Raw genomic sequence first — 22213 nt, forward strand, 5'->3', positions numbered from 1 at the left:
TTTGTTTTAATCGGATCAAAATGGGAGTAGGGCACAAGGTCCGGGTGGCAATGGGCGTATTGTGTCCAAATTTCATGGTTTTCGGACAATCGGTGCCGGTGTCGTGGCGATATTTCACTTTTTTCGCACTTACTGAAGCCGTAAATGGCGGAAAAAGCCGAACGAAAGGAACCATGTGAAGAACAAACGACCTGAACGAATGCAGGTATCGCCTTGAATTTCTGAGGGCACCTAGGTACCAGCGTGAAAAGTTCCTCGTCGGAATTTGGTAGTCATCGTACCTTTGGTTCCAGCGTGGCGCATGCGCGAAGTCAAAAGAAATTACGGGGGATTTTGGGTATATTTCGGAGTGGTTTGGTATTTGACGGTGGATCGGGGACCCGGATTGATCTATTATAATAAGCGTTGAAGAATGAGCAAATTTTCGCTACCGGGGTTGATTTGCTCTGCCCAGGCAACGTTCCGTTGGGCCGATTGCCTTCAAATTTCCACGGGATGTACCTTGGGATTCAAGCTATCACATATTGAAAATAGAAGAGTCTGGAATTCCGAGAACGTTGAAAATAAATTCGAAACCCACAACCACCGATCAAAGTTTTTTTGCTTAAAAAATTGCCGTATTTTATCGAATTTTTATTGTTCTTGAGCATCTTCTCCTTTTAATATGTGATAAATATCATCGCGGCGCAGACAACCGCTAGAAATTCCAGAGATTTGGACCACCGGAAGGATGCCTCAGCAGTCCAAAAAGGTCAAAATAGGCGATTTCGGTTTCTAGTGTCGATACATCGTTGCGGTCATTTTAAAAAATTATCTTTAAAGGATAATGTGTATAGTACTAATACCTATCACATACGGGAGAGGCGATAAAATCTCTTTGCATTTGCAATTTCAAAACTAATTAAAACCAATATTAAATTCTGAAAATCGGTTTTTTGCTAAAACTCTTTTTTTTATGGGATCAAAATGGGAATAAAGCACAGAGTCCGGGGTGGTAATGGGCGTATTGTGTCCAAATTTCATGGTTTTCGGACAATCGCCGCTGGTTTCGCGGCGAAATTCCACCTTTTTCCCCTTATGGAAGCCGTAAATTGACTTAGAAAAAAAAAAAAGGAACGGCCGTGCCAAGAACAAACGACTTGAACGAATGCAGGTATCACCTTGAAATTTTCAGGGTACCTAGGTACCAGCGTGAAAAGTTCCTCGCTGGAATTTGGTACTCATGGTACCATGCGCGAAATCAAAAACAGCTAAACTCAAAGCAACCTTGTCGGCACGGAAAACATCAAAGGCGAAATTCGAATTTTTGAAATATTCAAATACCAAACATTCGACCATGAGCCAGGCTATCTTGAAATGTATTAATTTCGGTAATAGGAGACAGATTCTTTAAGCCACGACCAATTGTGGATGTTTTAAAGCCCATTAATGTGGATTTTTCACTATTTTTCATTTTCAATTCAAAATGGCGTCCATCATTTGCCAAAAATCAAAATTCTAATTCCTACAATTGATGGGCTTTTCTTCAAGGATTCGGAAAATATAATTCCCTTGTCTGTTAGTAAAATATCAAAAAAGCCTTAGCGATATTTCACATTTCAAGATGGTGGCACTTCCGGAATGGGCTACAAACTCCGTTTTCCGTGAACGAATCAGTAGTGTCGTAGCTCGTAAAGAAAAAAAACTTTTCAAGCCAATCTGACCTATATTTAGTCGATTTTTTTGAAAACTTTAATCCTTAATTTCTCCAAGGGGACATAAGTTAGGGCATTTTTAATGGTATCGTTGAAGTTGTGTCAATGACATCTACATTCATTCCAAATTTCATGAAAATCGTACCAATATCAAAGAAGTTGACAATTCTGTTTTACTTCCGGGACGAAATGTCAATGACAGTTTCAGAAAGATCCTATGGTTAGATTCTGAAAAATCCGATTTGCAGAAAGTACACACAAAAAAAAAAAATAATAATAATCTTAACAAAAACAATAAGCTTTCATATGAAATATGAAAGCTTAATAACCTTAACAGAAACAATAAGCTTTCATATGAAATATGAAAGCTTAACTAGATCTGCTAAGCAGATATTTAAGCTTTCATATTCACAATCACTTCCTGTTACATGTCAAGGGTCATATAAAGAATCTCAACAAGATAAAAAAAAACAATTAAAATCGGTCAAAAACTCGCGAAGTTAATGCGATTTTTCACTCGTAAACAACTCTGTCGGCTCGAAAAACTACAAAGGCAAAATTCAAAATGTGACATTTTCAAATACCATAAATTGGACCCTGATCCCGGCTATCCAGAAATGTATTCATTTTCGAAATAGGAGAAGTATTCTCCAAACTACGGCCTATTGTTTTCATTTTCATGTCCGTTATCGTCGATTTTTCACATTTTCTCATATTCAGTTCAAAATGGTTTCCATCAATTGACCTAGATCAAAATTCAAATCCGATAGATTTTTAGGCATTCCTTCAAGGATTCAGAAAATGTAACCCCAATGTCTATTAAAATATTGCAAAAGCCTTATGGATTTTTCACGTTTTAAGATGGTGGCACTTCCGGTTCAATCGGCAGACTTCATATTTTGTGTACACATCAATACTGTCTAAGCTAGTACAGATAAAAAATTCAAGGCAATCTGAGCTATATTTCGTCGATTTTTTTTGGAAAACTTTGATCCTTAATTTCATCAAGAGGAGATAATTTAGAAAATTTCTAATAAGATCTTTCAAGTCGCATCGGTAAGATCTATTTACATACTAAATTTCATGAAAATCGTGCAAGTTGTCAAGTTGGTTTCAACTTCCGGTTCGAAATCACAGCGACGAATTTTCGAAATTCGAAATTGCAGATTTGAAGTAAATGTTTCAATGTACTCAAAGAAAAAAAAATAGTAAAATAGGTCAAATAGTCACAAAGTTACAGCAATGTAGGTCAAATGCATTCGTAAGATGGTGGCACTTCTGGTTCAATCGGCAGACTTCATATTTTGTGTACACATCAGTACTTTCTAAGCTAGTACAGAGAAAAAAATTCAAGGTAATCTGACCTATATTTCGTCGATTTATTTTAAAAATTTCATCAAGGGGAGATAATTTAGAACATTTCTAATGAAAATTTTCAAGTCGCATCGATAAGATCTACTTATATACTAAATTTCATAAAAATCGTGCAACTATTAAAGAAGTTGTCAAGTTGGTCTCAACTTCCGGTTCGAAATCACAGCGATTTGAAGTAAATGTTTCAAGGTACTCAAAGAAAAAAGAATTAGTAAAATTTAACCTCTATTGCGTCCACAAGATTTTTTGAAGTGATCAAGGGCCATAACTCTGACAGTAATTATCGGAAATCGCTTAAAATCAATAGGCTTCTTCGTCTCATGACCTTAAACAAGTCGATCGGATACTAAATTTAGCCTCTAGAGCGTCCACAAGATTTTTTGAAGTGATCAAGGGCCATAACTCTGACTAATTATCGGAAATCGCTGAAAATCAATAGGCTTCTTCGTCTCATGACCTTAAACACTGTATAAATTTAAAGTAATCGCAAACTAACTTTAGCCCACAGGACGGGGGCGACGACAATATACGACCACATTTCAATGTTGGCGTATAAAAATTTACCGCATGCATATAATATTTAATGTATGATAAAATAGGCGATTTCGTTTTTTAGTGTTGCGGTCATTTTTAAAAAAAATGTCTTTTAAGGATAATGTGTATAGTACTAATAGCAATCACATACAGAAGAGGCGATAAGATCCTTTTGCATTTGCAATTTCAAAATTAATTAAAACCAAATTTAAATTCCGAAATTTTTTTTTTTTTTGCTGAAACTTTTTTTTAATCGGTTCAAAATGGGAGTAAGGCACAGAGTCCGGGGTGGTAATGGGCGTATTGTGTCCAAATTTCATGGTTTTCGGACAATCGGTGCCGGTGTCGTGGCCAAATTCCACCTTTTTCGCCCTTACTGAAGCCGTAAATGGCGGAAAAAGCCGAACGGCAGGAACCGTGTGAAGAACAAACGACCTGAACGAATGCAGGTATCGCCTTCAATTTATCAGGGCACCTAGGTACCAACGTGAAAAGTTCCTCGCGAATTCAAAAGAAATTACGGTCGATTTGGAGATTTTAGGTATATTTCGGAGTGGTTTGGTATGTGACGGTGGATCGTCAAAATAGGCGATTTCGGATTTTAGTGTCGCAAACATCGTTGCGGGCATTTTAAAAAATTGTCTTTTAAGGATAATGTGTATAGTACTAATACCTATCACATACGAAAGAGGCGATAAAATCCCTTTGCATTTGCAATTTCAAAATTCATTAAAACTAATATTAAATTCCGAAAATCGTTTTTTTTGTTGCTAAAAATCATTTTAAAAGGGGATCAAAATGGGGGTAAAGCACAGAGTCCGGGGTGGTAATGGGCGTATTGTGTCCAACTTTCATGGTTGTCGGACAATCGGTGCCGTTGTCGAATATATTTTTGACTACTTCCTGTTTACGGATCATTATCGGGATAGATTTAACAAGTGGTATTTAACAACTTAACTTCCTGTACCAGAAGTTTCAGAAAGATCTTTTGGGCAGTTTTACCTCCCTTATACCATTAGAAGCAGATTTACAGATATAACGATTTTTGGACTTTTTTCAAAGATTGTCGCCCTTTTGGACCATTTATACTATATTGGATTCACACCATAGACTCCCGTTAGGACTCTAAGTAACTGAAGTTTAAGAAAGGAAATGAGAAGTTTTCGAGATTAAAGCGTCTGAATAGGCTCCAAAAAGGAAAATAATAGATTTTCAGCGTTCCATCAAATATTGCCTAACCTGCGAATTTTTACCATTTAGATGTCATAAGATCGTCCATTGTTCGAACTATCCAATGACACTTTAGATGTTTTGATTCGGTGAAATCTGGCGTAGTAATCACCTTTTTCGCAAGATCACCATTTTTGTTTTACTTTTTACGGTTTTTTTTCTCAAAATATCATTTTCAGTAATTTAAGGATTTTTCAACTTTTTTCCAAGATTGAGGATTTTTTTCGACCACTTATATTATTTCAATGCTTTTATTTTTGGACCCACGCTATAGTCCACCGATAGGACTCTGAGTAAAAAAAGTTTAAGAAAAATCGTAGTTTTCGTTTCCGAGAAAATGGCGTCTCAAAATGCCCCAAAACGGAAAATACTAGATTTTCGGCGTACCATAATTTATTTTCTAGCCATCTAAATCGTATCAGATGTCATATGATAGTCCATTAATGGGGCTATCCAGCGATACTTTAGTTCTTTTGATCCGCTAACATCTGATGGAGAAATCAAGTTTTTCGCAAGAGCGCTATTTTTTTTAACCTTTTTTCTTCATTTTTTGAATACTTCCGGTATGGAGATTATTGTCGGGATAGTTTTAATAACCGGATTGGCTTATCAAATAGCCACAGGGCTATGTAATGAAATATTACATTGTCTGATCAGATAAAATGCCCCTGGTAAATCCTATGTTCAAAAGTGTCAAAAATATCAAAATGTCAAAATATCGAAAATTAAATTTCAATAACTCAATATATATATTATACATGGTTAGAATCGTAATTAGGACAGCTATCTGAATGTATAACTTTTTGTTTGAAAATCTGTTACAATAAATAATAGAGCCTAATAATTTTAGTAAAAACAGTCTTTAAAGTCTGAAAGCCTAATAATAATAATTTTAGTAAAAACAATAGTCTTTCAGACAAAAGTCTGAAAGCCTAATTAAATGGATGAAATTAAAATGGCATACGATATCAAAATATGGTAGTAAAGATTATGATAAAATATGACATGTAATAAACAAATTAAAACAGGTAAAAGTAATAAAGAATAAAAAAGAACAGCGCCTAAAACAGTATACAATGAACTCGGATACCTGCATTAAAAGCCATAGTAGTTAACAAAAAGGTGTGTTTAAAACTTTCAATGCTATCAGATAGTTTAATATTGAGAGGTTTAAGGGTATTTCACAGAAAAGGAGAAGCGTAGGAAAAAGAGCGTTTACCATAAGATGTGGAAGGATAAAAAGACCTTCACAATATTCATGTTCTTTAAGATACTTATTGTAGGCCCTTTATCATAGTTGTTAAAATTGAGAAAAGCAGTAACAAAACTATGATCACTAGTTGTAGTATGGGATATAAACCAATAAGATATAAACACCAGAATCGATGAAGTGGTAAATATATAGCCCAATCGAGACTGCTTCAGCATACCTTGTACGTGTTGACGCGTAAAAGTATCTTTGCCTGGGTTTTTCCTTCGCAAATGTGAAATAAATTATTAGCAGACGCAAAATCAAAGAGATCCTTGGTTGGTACACCGTAAGCAGACATTTTAGATCGATCAGCAAACCCGTTCATCTCCACAAATAGAATTTTTAAATATTCTGCCACCAATTTGATGAAGAAGTCTCTCCTATCTTTCTGAATAATCGGCGCACAAAAACATAAGTTTAAAAGTACACTCATTAATTTTAATATCACATTCAAGATATCGACCATCATCGTCAGAGTAAACAGTGTATTTTTAAGGGTGGGACTATTTACCAAATACTACCGAATACTACCCAATACCACCTTAATACCACCACATACTACCCAATACTACAACATAATGATGCAAAATAGACATATCATTTGATTTTTTAAAAAAAATAAAGAGTTATATCACGGGAAATGTACTTAAAATGCGATAACGATGTCTGGCTGTTCCATTTGCCTCCCTATACCATCCCAAACAAACCTATAATAACCCAATACTACCAAATACTCATCAAATACTACCAAATACTACCCAATATGATCAAATAACCTGATATTGTCAAATAATAGCGCATTAGTATAATTACTGCAAGGAATATTCGATATTTTGCAGAAAATTGAAATGTTTACCCAGTTATCTCCCTTTACAACCGGTAAATTGATCTTAGATTGCTACTCCGTTTAATCATCTTCTTTGGCTTTGCAGTTGGTTTCCAAGATGACAAACTTTAAATAAGAAAAACAAGTATTACGATATACCATATTTTATTCCCAAAATGGCCCATCTGTCTCTTACCACTTGATAAGGTCGTCTGTCAAACAATGTGGGTTTTCTCGGGTACCCCGGTTTCATCTCACTGTTAAACACCCCTTCGCGCAAGTGAGTTAATGAAATAATATTGAACTATATGTTAGTCCCGAAATTACCTAGTTAGTGTCGATTGTTTGTATTTATTTTAAAATTAATGCTTTAACAAAACAATTGCATAATATTCATTTTTTATGTCAACTATTAAGATGTTGCGTATTTACTTACTGCACGATGTTTATTTTAAAATTAACAAAATTGCACATGTTTCTTTCCAGTGTGTAATTCTCGACGCGACACTTCTCAGTTCATCAAAACTATCATTTGCGGCCTGTTACAGCTCTGTCGGGTTCTTTGATTATATAAATAAATCAAAAGTTGAATATCCAATCAACAATCTTAACCCTATTGATTAATTGTTAAGTCAGGTGGAATGTATATACGAGTAGAACATTACACATTTGTAATAAAGATGTGCATTGTAATAAGCATGTGCAGGAGATAAGATAAAGAGATGGCAGTTCTCGCTATAATAGTTAAAAACTAGATAGTGTAAAGGTAATTTGCTGAAAATTTCAGTCAAATTGATCCACTATGAGCCGAGAAAAAAGCGGATGTAATTTTTGCATAGTCTCGGTCATTACTAAAATCATTAATATAAACAGCATTGTCTCGATTATCCACTTTTTTTTATTTAATTATCAATGGCCGTTAGCGGCATATAGAAATCTAATCCAGCCAACATCGAAGGCTAGTCTTGACACCGAAAGTTTATTATGGTCTGGATAAGTTAATTAATGTCTAATTGATAATTTAGATAACATTTCAGGCCTAAAGAAAGACTTGTAATAAGCAGATTTTGCTCTTGCATAATGCATGTTTAAATGAACATTTGTAAATCAACCTCTAAAATACTTGGCTGTTTATTTTATAAACTGATTTTATTTTAATGCATTTTTTAAATCTTTGTTAACTTTTAAAACTTTTTTTTGTCTTGGAAACAAACTGCAAAGACCAACAAGATGATTAATCTGAGTAGCAATCTAAAATCTATTTGTCGGTTGTAAAGGAAGATAACTGCGTAAATATTTTAATTTTCTGTAAATTATCGAATATTCGTTGCAGTTATTATACTGAAGTGGTACTAATTGACGATATTAGGTTTGTATTTTATAATATTGGGTAGTATTAAGTAGTATTTGATAAGTATTTCGTATTATTGGGTTATTATTTGCTTGATTTGGGTGATATAGGGAGGCAAAAGGAACATCCAGACATCGGTAATCACATTTGAAGTACATTTCCCACGATATATCTCATTTTTGAAAACAAAAATCAAGTAATATGCTCATTTGGCACCATTATGTTGCAGTATTGGCTAGTATGTGGTGATATTGGAGTGGTATTCGAGCGGTATTGGGTGGTATTGGGTAGTATTGGGTAAATCGTCCCGCCGTATTTTTAGGACACGAAGCTCAAACTTTAAAACCATGTAGACTATTTGAAAAATAAATGTCACCACTCCAAACATGTTTATAAGAATTAATAAAATTGTCCCAATGGGTTTCTTGAACGCACACAAAATCTAAACTTTTGCTCTGAAAATTAGCTATTAAATTACTGAATTTATTCACGTTCGTAAGTCTATTGACATTAATTGTAGCTACTTTAACCATTAAAATATAAAGCGAGAAAATGGTTAACATTATTTTATCTTAAATATTTTATTTTAATTTTTTTTTTTTTAAGGGCACATTCAATCGAAACTTTCATACGATCACCCGCAAGTGGATTTATGACCACTTTCTTATTTTACCAATTTTACTTTTTAAAGATTATAAGCAACCGATTTCCTATTGCGCCGAGGATATGATGACTTGCGTTCTGTTGAATGTCTTTTAGACACCCAACTATAATTAGAACTATTTCAAATTCACTATCATCATTAACCGTTTTATCAAATCAACTTCACTTATTGGCCCATCATCTAATTGCAAAAAACATTAGCAACTTGATCAACATTTGAATTTAATTTATCACATATATTAATATTACCTACAGATCCATATGCATCAGTAGGGGTAACTACTTCAGTGACATCAGCAACATTGGGATTGTGTACAATTACTTTTATTGCTTCACCATACGCTTCTGTGTTATTTGCAATACCGTTATCATTACTGTTAGGTATTTCCACACGTGCATCAGCTGTTGGGGTAAATATAGTATCGTCACTCGCATCCACGACACATTTCCAATCGAATTCATCGCACCTCGGACAAAACACCGACGCATTCCAGCACCCGGATTCGAGATCAAGTTAGCACACATTCTCTCACCGTATTCCAGCACCCGGATTCGAGATAAAGTTAGCCCACATATTCCTAGCGCCAAGAAAATAATTGTTACCTTTATATTAAAAAATAAAATTTTAAAACATATTAATGCAAAGTATATATGTAATAGATCCCCCGACCCCACCCCACCCCCCAAAATATACTATTACCGTAAACATACTAAAATATCGAACACTAGGCTAACTGAGCATGCAAAAAAGGGGCACGTCAATTTTGCATCATAAAGCACCCCAACCAGATTTGGTGGGAAAATGGTTTTTGTTTCACGGAATCAAGAGATGTATAACTACTAGAATACAAACTTTCAGAAGGCTCCTATGTTGGCGTTTGAAGATATATGACCGTACTAAACATATGGGGGAATCGGGTCGGGGTAGGTTCACTGCGCACGCAATAACTTCTAAACTAGCTTTGGTGGCTTCAATATCTTTATTTCACCAACTGGACAGGTGCATAAGACATTAACATGCCAAATTTCATCAACTTTCTATGTTGGCGTATCGAGTTATACCACTGCCAAGTTCCTAGCACCCGGATTCAAGGAGGCGTTCGTTGGTTCAATAAACACGGATTACGCCCACACTGCATCAAAAAACACCCAAACCAGTTTTGGTGGCAAAATGTTTTTTGTTTCAAGGAGTTAAGGGATGAATAAACTACTAGAATACAAAATTTCATAAGCTTCCTTTACTGGCTTTTCGAGATAATATCACCGTAAACATACTAAAACTATGGGGGAATCAGGTTAGGGTAGGCTCAATACGCACGCAATAACTTCTAAACTAGCTTTGGTGGCTTCGAACTCTATTTCACCAAATCGACAGATGGATAAGGTATAAACAAGCCAAATTTCATTAACTTTCTATGTTGGCGTATCGAGTTATACCAAAAGCCAGTATAGGAGCCTTCTGAAATTTTGTATTGTATTAGTTTATTCAATAATTCATCACTTGATTCCGTGAAACAAAAAACATTTTCCACCAAAGCTGGTTTGGGTAGTTTTTGATGCAGTGTGGGCGTACCCGTTGTTTATTGAACCCACAAACTCCGTCTCGAATCCGGCTGCTAGGAACTTTGACACCAACATAGAAAGTTAATGAAATTTGGCATGTTCGTGCCTTATGCACCCGTCTAGTTGGTGAAATGAAGATATTGAAGCTACCAAAGCTAGTTTAGAAGTTATTACGTGCGCAGTGAGCCTACCCTAACCCGATTCTCCAATATTTTAGGATGTTTACGGTAATATATCTCGAAACGCCAACATAGGAGCCTTCTGAAATTTTGTATTCTAGTAGTTTATTCATCTCTTGATTCCGTGAAACAAAAAACATTTTCCCACCAAATCTAGTTGGGGTGCTTTCTGATGCAAAATGGACGTACCCCTTTTTTGCATGATAAGTTAGCCTAGTGTGCGATATTTTAATATGTTTACGGTAATAGTAAATTATGGGGTGTGGGGTGGGGTCGGAGGATCTATTACATATATACTTTGCATTAATACGTTTTAAAATTTTATTTTCTAATATAAAGTAACAATTATTTTCGTGATATTTATATCTCGGGTTTTCTTGGAATATGTGGGCTAACTTGATCTCGAATCTGGGTGCTAGAATACGGTGAGAGAATAGGTGTGCTAACTTGATCTCGAATCCGGGTGCTGGAATACGAGTGCGAGATTTCGCTCGATCAACTAAAATAATGTTACGCGCACGATATTCTGAACATCTTTCACTGACACCTACTCTTTGTTGTCCTTTATCATCAACAACTGAACATCCGCCATATTGGTTAAACAATTTGCCTGAAGCTGCTCAAATGATATACCTGTTTCGCTTTATATAATTTCGATTATAGTCGATTTACATGGGCATTTTGGTAATACGTCTATCCCTCATAAAGTCAAACTGGATTTAAGCGTGCCTGATTACCAGATAATACAACTTATACACACGGAGCGTTAAAACATTTTTATACATTTATGAAAATAATTACAATGATCAATAACAATACACTTTATAGATCTTATAAATAATGGAAATTAGATATACATGACATAATATACCAAAATTTACAAAATATGATTCTTCATATTATTGTTAATAAATTGAATACTATCACTTGATAATTATTCGAAATAATTATATATGTATACGATTACTTATCGTTGCATTTGCAAATAATTCATTTATGAAATAATTCATAAATTCCTGGCCATTCACCGTTTATCCCGTTAAATAACATAACATACCAAAATTTACAAAATATGATTCTTCATATTATTGTTAATAAATTGAATACTATCACTTGATAATTATTAGAAATGATTATATATGTATACGATTACTTATCGTTGCATTCCACCGTTTATCCCGTAAAATAACAGAATTAAGTCCACTATAGAATGGAATAAAAAAATGTATCCCTAAATTTCACGGAAATTCCTGGTCCTTCCACCGTTTATTCCGTAAAATAACGTAATACAATCTTGCTTTTCGCAAAAATAAAATGTCTTCAGACGACTAGTCTGGCACTGGACGCCTTAAATTGAATGGTATGACCTACCGTACTACTTCATGTTCGCTTCCAATTCTGTTACCATTCTCATCATAGGTACATGTGATGATGTATTCTTTTTCATGTGTAACCAATATATCAGTATTACCCCATATAACAAACAGCTTTAATGTAAAGATGTTAGCATTCTTCTTTTTCTGTAAATTGTTTTCAAATGTCAACATATGGTAAGACACAAGGTAATTCAAATAATGGAATGTGAAATATAAGAACGGTTACAATTCTTATTTTATTGTCCGTGGATTTAAGGAAAGAACGGCGTTGAGAATATTTGGATGCAAGGGTAATCTGATTAAAATCATTTGAAATGCGATTCCCTTTTTAATTATAAAATAACAAGAACTGCGATGCAGTAATGACAGGTTTCACCGGTGTCACGGTACCCTAAACATGTCACTTCCGGTACCAATGAAACCATTAAACAGGTTTCCACATAAGCATTTCACAAATCAAATAAAATGGATGCCGAATCAACCAAATCCAGCAATATAAATTCATTTTATACATTTGTTACCTGTAAGTGTACAGTACTTCCGGTGATAATGAAAATGTTCAATTAGTTTTATGAAATCCGAAATGGCATAAGGCATCACATGGTGAAAATTTTATGTAAATCGAATAATAATTGCCACTGTCTATACATTTAAAGTCGACCGGATACTAAATTTAGCCTCTAGAGCGTCCACAAGATTTTTTAAAGTGACCAAGGGCCATATCTCTGACTGTAATTATCGGAAATCGCTGAAAATCAATAGGCTTCTTCGTCTCATGACCTTAAACACTGTATCAATTTAAAGTAATCTCATACAAACTTTAGCCGGCCGGAAAGGGGCGACGACAATATACGACCACATTTCAATGTGGGCGTATAAAAATTAACCGCATGCATATAATATTTAATGTATGATAAAGTCAAAATAGAGATTTCGGTTTTTAGTGTTGCGGTCATTTTAAAAAAATGTCTTTTAAGGATAATAACAATCACATACGGAAGAGGCGATAAGATCCCTTTGCATTTGCAATTTCAAAATTAATTAAAACCAAATTTAAATTCCGAATTTTTTTTTTTTTTTAACTGAAACTCTTTTTTTTAATCGGATCAAAATGGGAGTAAGGCACATAGTCCGGGGTGGTAATGGGCGTATTGTGTCCAAATTTCATGGTGTCGTGGCGAAATTCCACTTTTTTCGCCCTTACTGAAGCCGTATCTGGACTTGGAAAAAAAGAGAACGGCAGCCGACCTGGAGCTGTGCCAAGAACAAAAGACTTGAAGGAATGCAGGTATCGCCTTGAAAATTTCAGGGCACCTAGGTTTCAACGTGAAAAGTTCCTAGTCGGAATTTGGTAGACATGGTACCTTTGGTTCCAGCGTTGCGCATGCGCGAATTCAAAAGCAGCTAAATATGTTTGTTATGAAGGGATATTTTTACAATATGGACCTATCTCTTCGAAACTTCGGCTAACCCCCCATTTCCGACCTCGGCGCATCCAAAAATTGTCTCCAAATTAAAATCAAACACCTAGTTCCATCTCTATTTTCTTGTTTTACTTTATGTACCCCCGGGAAAATGGCCACCGCTCGTCCCCCATGGGTCGGGCCCTAAAATTTCTTGTTTGGAATTGTGCTTGGGACCATAAGCCAGATACCCGGTGAGTTTCAAGTTGGTGTGCACGATAGTAGGGTTGTGACGCGCATGCGCGGGCCTACACTCGAAAACAACCTTGTCGGCACGGAAAACATCAAAGGCGAAATTCGAATTTTTGAAATATTCAAATACCAAACATTCGACCCGTATCCCGGCTATCCTGAAATGTATTAATTTCAGAAATAGGAGACGTATTGAACATACTATGCCCTATTGTGTTTGTTTAGAAGACCGTAAATGTCGATTTTTCGCTATTTTTCATATTCACTTCAAAATGGCGGCCATCAGTTGACCTAAATCAAAATTCTGCTCTGAACCTTTTTTAGGCATTCCTTCAGGGATTCAGAAAATATAACTCCCATGTCTGTAAGTGCAATATCGCAAAAGTTATTAGGACTTTTCACGTTTCAAGATGGTCGCATTTCCGGTTCGATCGACAAACTCCATATTTTGTATATGAATCAGTAATTACTTGTCTAGTATCGAAATAAAAAATTAGGTCATTCTGACATATATTTCGATGATTTTTTTGAAAATTTTGATCCTTAATTTCATTAAGGGGAGATAATTTAGCAAATTTCTAATTATATTTTTGAATGCTAAATTTCATGAAAATCGTACAACTATTAAAGAAGTTGTCAAATTGGTCATAAATACCGGTTTGAAATCACAGCGACGAATTTTCGAAATTCGAAAATCTGAATTTGCACATTTGAAGTAATTGTCTCAAGGTACTCAAAGAAAAAAGATTTAGTAAAATAGGTCAAATAGTCGCAAAGTTACAGCATTGTAGGTCAAATGCATTCGTTCGTAAAATTCGGTGATTTCGGATTCGTAAAATGTTTTGAAAATATATTTAATCAACAGCCACCACACATTTTTTGGGGGATGGGTATACGTTTCAGAAAGATCCTATGGTTAGATTCTGAGAAATCCGATTTGTGGATAAAACACAAAAAAATAATAAGAAGAACTAGATCTGCTACTGTCCCATGCAGATATGAAAGCTTTCATATTCATCGTCACGTGACATGGATTATATCAAGTATCTTAAAAGAAAAAAGAACAACAAAAAATAATTATCAAAATCGGTGAAAAAGTCGCGAAGTTACAAGTCTAAATATAGTGAGAAACATTGCACCCGGGCAACAAACTAATCTGAAAACTAAAGGGAAATAACTGAGAGTTGGATTGCTGTAATCGGAATGACTTTCCGTTCCAGAAGTTTCAGAAAAATGGATCAAGCCGTTTAAAAACGGGACGGATGAGAACATGAAACGAAAATGACGGGAAAGAACTAAAAAGGGGCAGGAAAATATTTTTTGAATCAGATTGACCTTAGCTGTTCGAATATTTAGGTTAAATTTGTAAATTTTGAAAAATAAAGGCATAAATTGTCCTGCAAACAACTTTGTCGGCACGTAAGAGGTCAAAGGCGAAATACGAAATTTTGAAAATTTTCAAACACCAAAAAATCGATCTTGATCCCGAGTTATCCTGAAATGCATTAATTTCAGAAATAAGAGACGCATTGAACATATTCCGGCCTATTGTGTTTATTTTCACGTCTGTTCAAGTGGATTTTTCACTGTTCTTCATATATATTCAATTCCAAATGGAGACCATCGGTTGACCGAAAATCTTTTTTTTTTGCTAAAACTTTTTTTTTTTTAATCGGATCAAAATGGGAGTAACGCACAAAATCCGGGGTGGTAATGGGCGTATTGTGTCCAAATTTCATGGTTTTCGGACAATCGGTGCCGGTGTCGTGGCGAAATTCCACTTTTTTCGCAATTACTGAAGCCGTAAATGGCGCAAAAAAGCCGAACGACAGGAACCGTGTGAAGAACAAACGACCTGAATGAATGCAGTTATCGCCTTGAACTGTTCCTCGCCGTAATTTGGTAGTCATGATACCTTTGGTTCCAGCGTGGCGCATGTGCGAAGTCAAAAGAAATTAAGGTTGATTTGGGGATTTTGGGTCTATTTCGGAGTGGTTTGATAAGTGACGGTGGATCGGGGACCCAGATGGATCTAAGATGGCGGTCATAATACAATATTATAATAACGTTGAAGAATGAGCAAATTTTCGCGACCGGGGTTGATTTGCTCTGCCTAGGCAACGTTCCGTTTGTCCGATTACCTTCAAATTTGCACGGAATGTACCTTGGGATTCTATCTATCACATATTAAAAACAGAAGAGTGTGGAATTCCGAGAACGTTGAAAATAAATTCGAAGCCCACCCCCACCCATTAATGTTTTTTTAGCTTAAAAAATTGCCGTATGTTATCGATTTTTTATTTTTCTTGATATATGAGTTTTTTTCTCCTTTTAATATGTGATAAATATCATTACGGAGCAGCCAACCGCTAGAAATTCCAGAGATTTGGACCACCGGAAGGATGCCTCAGCAGTCCAAAAAGGTCAAAATAGGCGATTTCGGTTTCTAATGTCGACACATCGTTGCGGTCATTTTAAAAAATTGTCTTTTAAGGATAATGTGTATAGTACTAATACCTATCACATACGGAAGGGGCGATAAAATCTCTTTGCATTTGCAATTTCAAAATTAATTAAAATCAATATTAAATTCCGAAAATCGTTTTTTTGCTAAAACTCTTTTTTTTAATGGGATCAAAATTGGGGTAAAGCACAGAGTCCGGGGTGGTATTGGGCGTATTGTGTCCCAATTTCATGGTTCTCGGACAATCCGTTCCGGTGTCGCGGCGAAATTCTCCCTTTCCCGTGCCAAGAACAAACGACTTGAAGGAATGCAGGTATCGCCTTGAAATTTTCAGGGCACCTAGGTACCAACGTGAAAATTCCTCGCCGGAATTTGGTAGACATGGTACCTTTTGTTACAGCGTTGCGCATGCGCGAAGTCAAAAGCAGCTAAATATGTTTGTTATGAAGGGATTTTTTTTCACAAAATGGACCTATCTCTTCGAAACTTCGGCTAACCCCCCATTCCCGACCTCGGCGCATCCAAAAATTGTCTCCAGATTGAAATCGAACACCTAGTTCCATCTCTATTTTCTTGTTTTACTTTATGTACCTCCGGGAAAATGGCCACCGCTCGCCCCCCATGGGTCGGGCCCTAAAATTTCTTGTTTGGAATTGTGCTTGGGACCATAAGCCAGATACCCGGTGAGTTTCAAGTTGGTGTGCACGATAGTAGGGTTGTGACGCGCATGCGCGGGCCTACACTCGTAAACAACCTTGTCGGAACGGAAAACAAAGGCGAAATTCGAATTTTTGAAATATTCAAATACCAAACATTCGACCCGTATCCCGGCTATCCTGAAATGTATTAATTTCAGAAATAGGAGACGTATTGAACATACTATGCCCTATTGTGTTTGTTTAGAAGACCGTAAATGTCGATTTTTCGCTATTTTTCATATTCACTTCAAAATGGCGGCGATCAGTTGACCTAAATCAAAATTCTGCTCTGAACCTTTTTTAGGCATTCCTTCAGGGATTCAGAAAAATATAACTCCCATGTCCGTAAGTGCAATATCGCAAAAGTTATTAAGACTTTTCGCGTTTCAAGATGGTGGCATTTCCGGTTCGATCGACAAACTCCATATTTTGTATATGAATCAGTAATTACTTGTCTAGTATCGAAAAAAAAAAAATAGGTCATTCTGACCTATATTTCGATTTTTGAAAATTTTGATCCTTAATTTCATTAAGGGGAGATAATTTAGCAAATTTCTAATCATATTTTTGAAGTCGCATCGGTAAGATCTACTTACATGCTAAATTTCATGAAAATCGTACAACTATTAAAGAAGTTGTCAAATTGGTCATAAATACGACGAATTTTTGAAATTCGAAAATCTGAATCGGCAGATTTGAAGTAATTGTCTCAAGGTACTCAAAGAAAAAAGATATAGTAAAATAGGTCCAATAGTCACAAAGTTACGGCATTGTAGGTCAAATGCATTCGTTCGTAAAATTCGGTGATTTCGGATGCGTAAAACGTTTTGAAAATATATTTAATCAACAGCCACCACCCATTTTTGGGGGGATAGGTAAAAGTTCCTATGGTTAGATTCTGAGTAATCCGATTTGTGGATAAAACACAAAAAAAACAAACAAGCGGCTGCCATGCAAGATACGCCCACATTTTGCAAGAGATGGACAGAGAACAAGCTCAAAAAAAGAAGTGATTTTTTCGTACAATCAAGGGCCACAATTCAGGAAGTTATGATCCAATATGTGCGAATATCGAAAGGAACCAAGATCTTTGGGTTATAAATATGTATTTCAAGTTTCATCAAAATCGGATCAAAATTGTGACCTCTATAGGGTCCACAACCTTGATATACCATATTTTTACGCTATTTGATAACGAACGGCGGCCATTTTGTCTGTCAATTTTGGGCCAATTTTCACGAAATTCGAACTCCGTCGTCCTTAGGGTGTAACGGTGACATAATAATACGTTTTTTTAAATCTGATAAAAATTATGACCTATATAGGGTCCACAAGCTAAAAACTCGATTTTTCGAAAGGAACCAAGATCTTTGGGTTATAAATATGTATTTCAAGTTTCATCAAAATCGGATCAAAATTGTGACCTCTATAGGGTCCACAACCTTGATATACCATATTTTTACGCTATTTGAGAACGAACGGCCGCCATTTTGTCTGTCAATTTTGGGCCAATTTTCACGAAATTCGAACTCCGTCGTCCTTAGGGTGTAACGGTGACATAATAATACGTTTTTTTAAATCTGATAAAAATTATGACCTATATAGGGTCCACAAGCTAAAAAAGCGATTTTTCCTACAATCAGGGACCATAATTCAGGAAGTTAAGGTCCGATATGCGCGAATATCGAAAGGAACCGAGATCTTTGGGTTATAAACTTACATTTCAAGTTTCAACAAAATCGGATAAAAATTGTGACCTCTATAGGGTCCACAACCTTGATATACCATATTTTTACGCTATTTGAGAACGAACGGCGGGCATTTTGTCTGTCGATTTTAGGCCGATTTTCATGAAATTCGACCTCAGCTGTTTTTAGGGTGTAACGGTGATATACGTTTTTTTTAAATCGGATAAAAATTATGACCTCTATAGGGTCCACAAGCTAAAAACGCGATTTTTCGTACAATCATGGGCCATAATTCAGGAAGTTACGGTACGATATGCGCGAATATCGAAAGGAACCGAGATCTTTGGGTTGTTAACTTTCATTTCAAGTTTCAACAAAATCGGATAAAAATTGTGACCTGTATAGGGTCCACAACCTTGATATACCATATTTTTACGCTATTTGAGAACGAACGGCGGCCATTTTGTCTGTCAATTTTGGGCCGATTTTCACGAAATTCGAACTCAGTCGTCCTTAGGGTGTAACGGTGATATAATAATACGGGTTTTTAAATCGGATACGACTTCTATTGGGTCCACAAGCTAAAAACGCGATTTTTCGTACAAACAGGGGCCATAATTCAGGAAGTTACAGTCCGATATGCGCGAATATCGAAAGGAACTGAGATCTTTGGGTTATAAACTTACATTTCAAGTTTCAACAAAATCGGATAAAAATTGTGACCTCTATAGGGTCCACAAGCTAAAAACGTGAAGTTTCGATCCGATACATGTCAATATCGAAAGCAGTCGAAATTTTTTTGGGATAAAGCTATATTTCAAGTTTCGTCAAAATCGGACAAGAATTGTGACCTGTAGAGAGTCCACAAACAAATTGTGGACGGACGGACGTCCGGACGGACAGGGGCGACGACAATATACGTCCACATGAAAATGTGGGCGTATAAAAATAATAATAATCTTAATAGAAACAATAAGCTTACATATGTAATACATATGAAAGCTTAACTAGATCTGCTACTGTCCCATGCAGATATGAAAGCTTTCATATTCATCGTCACGTGACATGGATTATATCAAGTATCTTCAAAGAAAATGAACAAAAAATAATTATCAAAATCTGTGAAAAAGTCGCGAAGTTACAAGTCTAAATATAGTGAGAAACATTGCACCCGGGCAATAAAATAATCTGGAAACTAAAGTGAAATAACTGAGACTTGGATTGCTGTGATCGGAATGACTTTCCGTTCCAGAAGTTTCAAAACAATGGATCAAGCCGTTTAAAAACGGGACGGATGAGAACATGAAACGGAAATGGCGGGAAAGAACTAAAAAGGGGCAAGAAAATATCAAAAAAATAAATGAAATAACTTTGAACGGAACTAATATTTTTTGAATCAGATTGACCTTAGCTGTTTTAATATTAAGGTTAAATTTGTAAATTTTGAAAATTAAAGATGGGTTCCCGCGTACAAACTGGGTGATTTAATGGTATATTTGGACTAAAAACATATTCAAACTAATTAGTTTGTCATAATTATGCTTCAAATCCTTCTCAAACATTGTAATTGCAAAGGAATGCCCTGCTATTAAAATTCGATCAAACCAGGTCATGTTTACGTCACGTCTTGTCTTGGATGTCAGAGGAGAATTCATTGCATACATAAGACGATGTTGTCTTTAATCGCTTACTATTTATTACAAATATCGAATCCTAATTAAATTCACGGATTATCCACTACCCGCGTCTTTTTCCGTCATTTTTATCCCAGAAAGTGTTGTACGTCTAACTATTCATAGCGTTTGTCAACTTGCACATCAAGCGCTCAATGTTCGCCTGTGACCTTTGACATCACGCGTGCAGAAATTCTTAATCGTCGGGCTGTTGATTTGGGGAACCCTTACATTTTTGTCCTGTATACGCTCTATGAGTGTTTTTCGGGGAATCCAGTATTTTTTCTAGTAAAATTGGATATCTCTACTTTCCATATATACCAAAATTGCCATACTTTTATTGGAAATAACCACCCGATAAATACTTTTCTGGGAACCCATCTTTAAAGGCATAAATTGTCCTGCAAACAACTTTGTCGGCACGTAAAAGGTTAAAGGCGAAATACGAAATTTTGAAAATTTTCAAATACCAAAAAATCGATCTTGATTCCGAGGTATCCTGAAATGCATTAATTTCAGAAATAAGACGCATTGAACATATTACGGCCTATTGTGTTTATTTTCACGTCTGTTCAAGTGGATTTTTCACTGTTCTTCATATTCAATTCCAAATGGAGACCATCAGTTGACCGAAATCAAAATTCTGTTCTGAACGTTTTTTAGGCATTCCTTCAAGGATTCAGAAAATGTAACTCCTATGTCAGTAAGTATAATATCGCGAAATTTTTTTCCTTTTAATATATGATAAATATTATAGCGGCGCAGCCAACCGCTGGAAATTCCAGAGATTTTGACCACCGGAAGGATGCCTCAGCAGTCAAAAAAAGCCAAAATAGGCGATTTAGGTTTTTAGTGTTGCGGTCATTTTAAAAAATTGTCTTGTAAGGATAATGTGTATAGTACTAACACCTATCACTTACGGAAGAGGCGATAAGATCCCTTTACATTTGAAATGTCAAAATTAAAGGACAATATTGGGGTCATTATAAAATATGAGATAGAGCTCGTTAAATACATCCCAAATATAATTTTAACACAGATCATTGCTACGATAGCTGAGTAACAAGCACGTGAAGAAACGGGAAGTGACGTCAAATATGACAAACACGAGTTGTCCTTCTATATATAACAGATTGAAATAACGAGCGGTAACAGACAAACGTTCGAATTTCATTTCACTGATAATTCAGTTGAAGATGAAAAGTTGTTACATGAGACGATGAGAGGATATCTGACAATTCAAAAAAAAGAATTGGCTGTCAGTAGATAAAAGATAACGAACAAATTAGAAAAAGTCCGTGCATTACCATGTTTTTATGAAGAACAGAATGAATAAAAACGGGGGAATGCAGGGGATTTTTCTTTTTTTCTCGTTTCCCTTATCTAGTGACAGCCAATTCTATTTTTGAATTGTGAGAACCCTCTCACCGTCCCATAAAATAACTTTTCAACTTCAACGGAATTATCAGTGAAATGAAATTCGATCGTTTGTCTGTTACCGCTCGTTACCTCAGTCTGTTTCTCCTTTTAATATGTGCTAAATATTATCGCGGCGCAGCTAACCGCTGGAAATTATAGAGAATTTGACCACCGGAAGGATGCCTCAGCAGTCAAAAAAGTCAAAATAGGCGATTTCGGTTTTTAGTGTTGCGGTCATTTTAAAAAATTGTCTTGTAAGGATAATGTGTATAGTACTAACACCTATCACTTACGGAAGAGGCGATAAGATCCCTTTACATTTGCAATGTCAAAATTAATTAAAACAAAATTTAAATTCCGAAAGTCGGTTTTTTTTTTGCTAAAACTCTTTTTTTTTTTAATCGGATCAAAATGGGAGTAAAGCACAGAGTCCGGGTGGTAATGGGCTTACTGTGTCCAAATTTCATGGTTTTCGGACAATCGGTGCCAGTGTCGTAGCGAAATTACAATTTTTTCCCCTTACAGAATCCGTAAATTGACGAACGCAGGAACCGTGTCAAGAACAAACGACATG

The 22213-nt window shown here is 35.7% G+C and overlaps 1 protein-coding gene across 1 annotated transcript in view; it reads right to left on the reverse strand.

Moving 5' to 3' along the window:
- Positions 1–22213, reverse strand: part of LOC126816722 (vitelline envelope sperm lysin receptor) — a 109856-nt gene that overhangs the window by 53938 nt on the left and 33705 nt on the right. The window contains exon 5 of the mRNA XM_050543474.2: positions 12038–12186. Coding sequence (XP_050399431.1) covers positions 12038–12186 — 149 coding nt within the window. The remainder of the gene's footprint in view (positions 1–12037; positions 12187–22213) is intronic.

Source organism: Patella vulgata, chromosome 3 (assembly GCF_932274485.2).
Source record: "Patella vulgata chromosome 3, xgPatVulg1.2, whole genome shotgun sequence".
Taxonomy (NCBI): Eukaryota; Metazoa; Mollusca; class Gastropoda; family Patellidae; genus Patella; species Patella vulgata.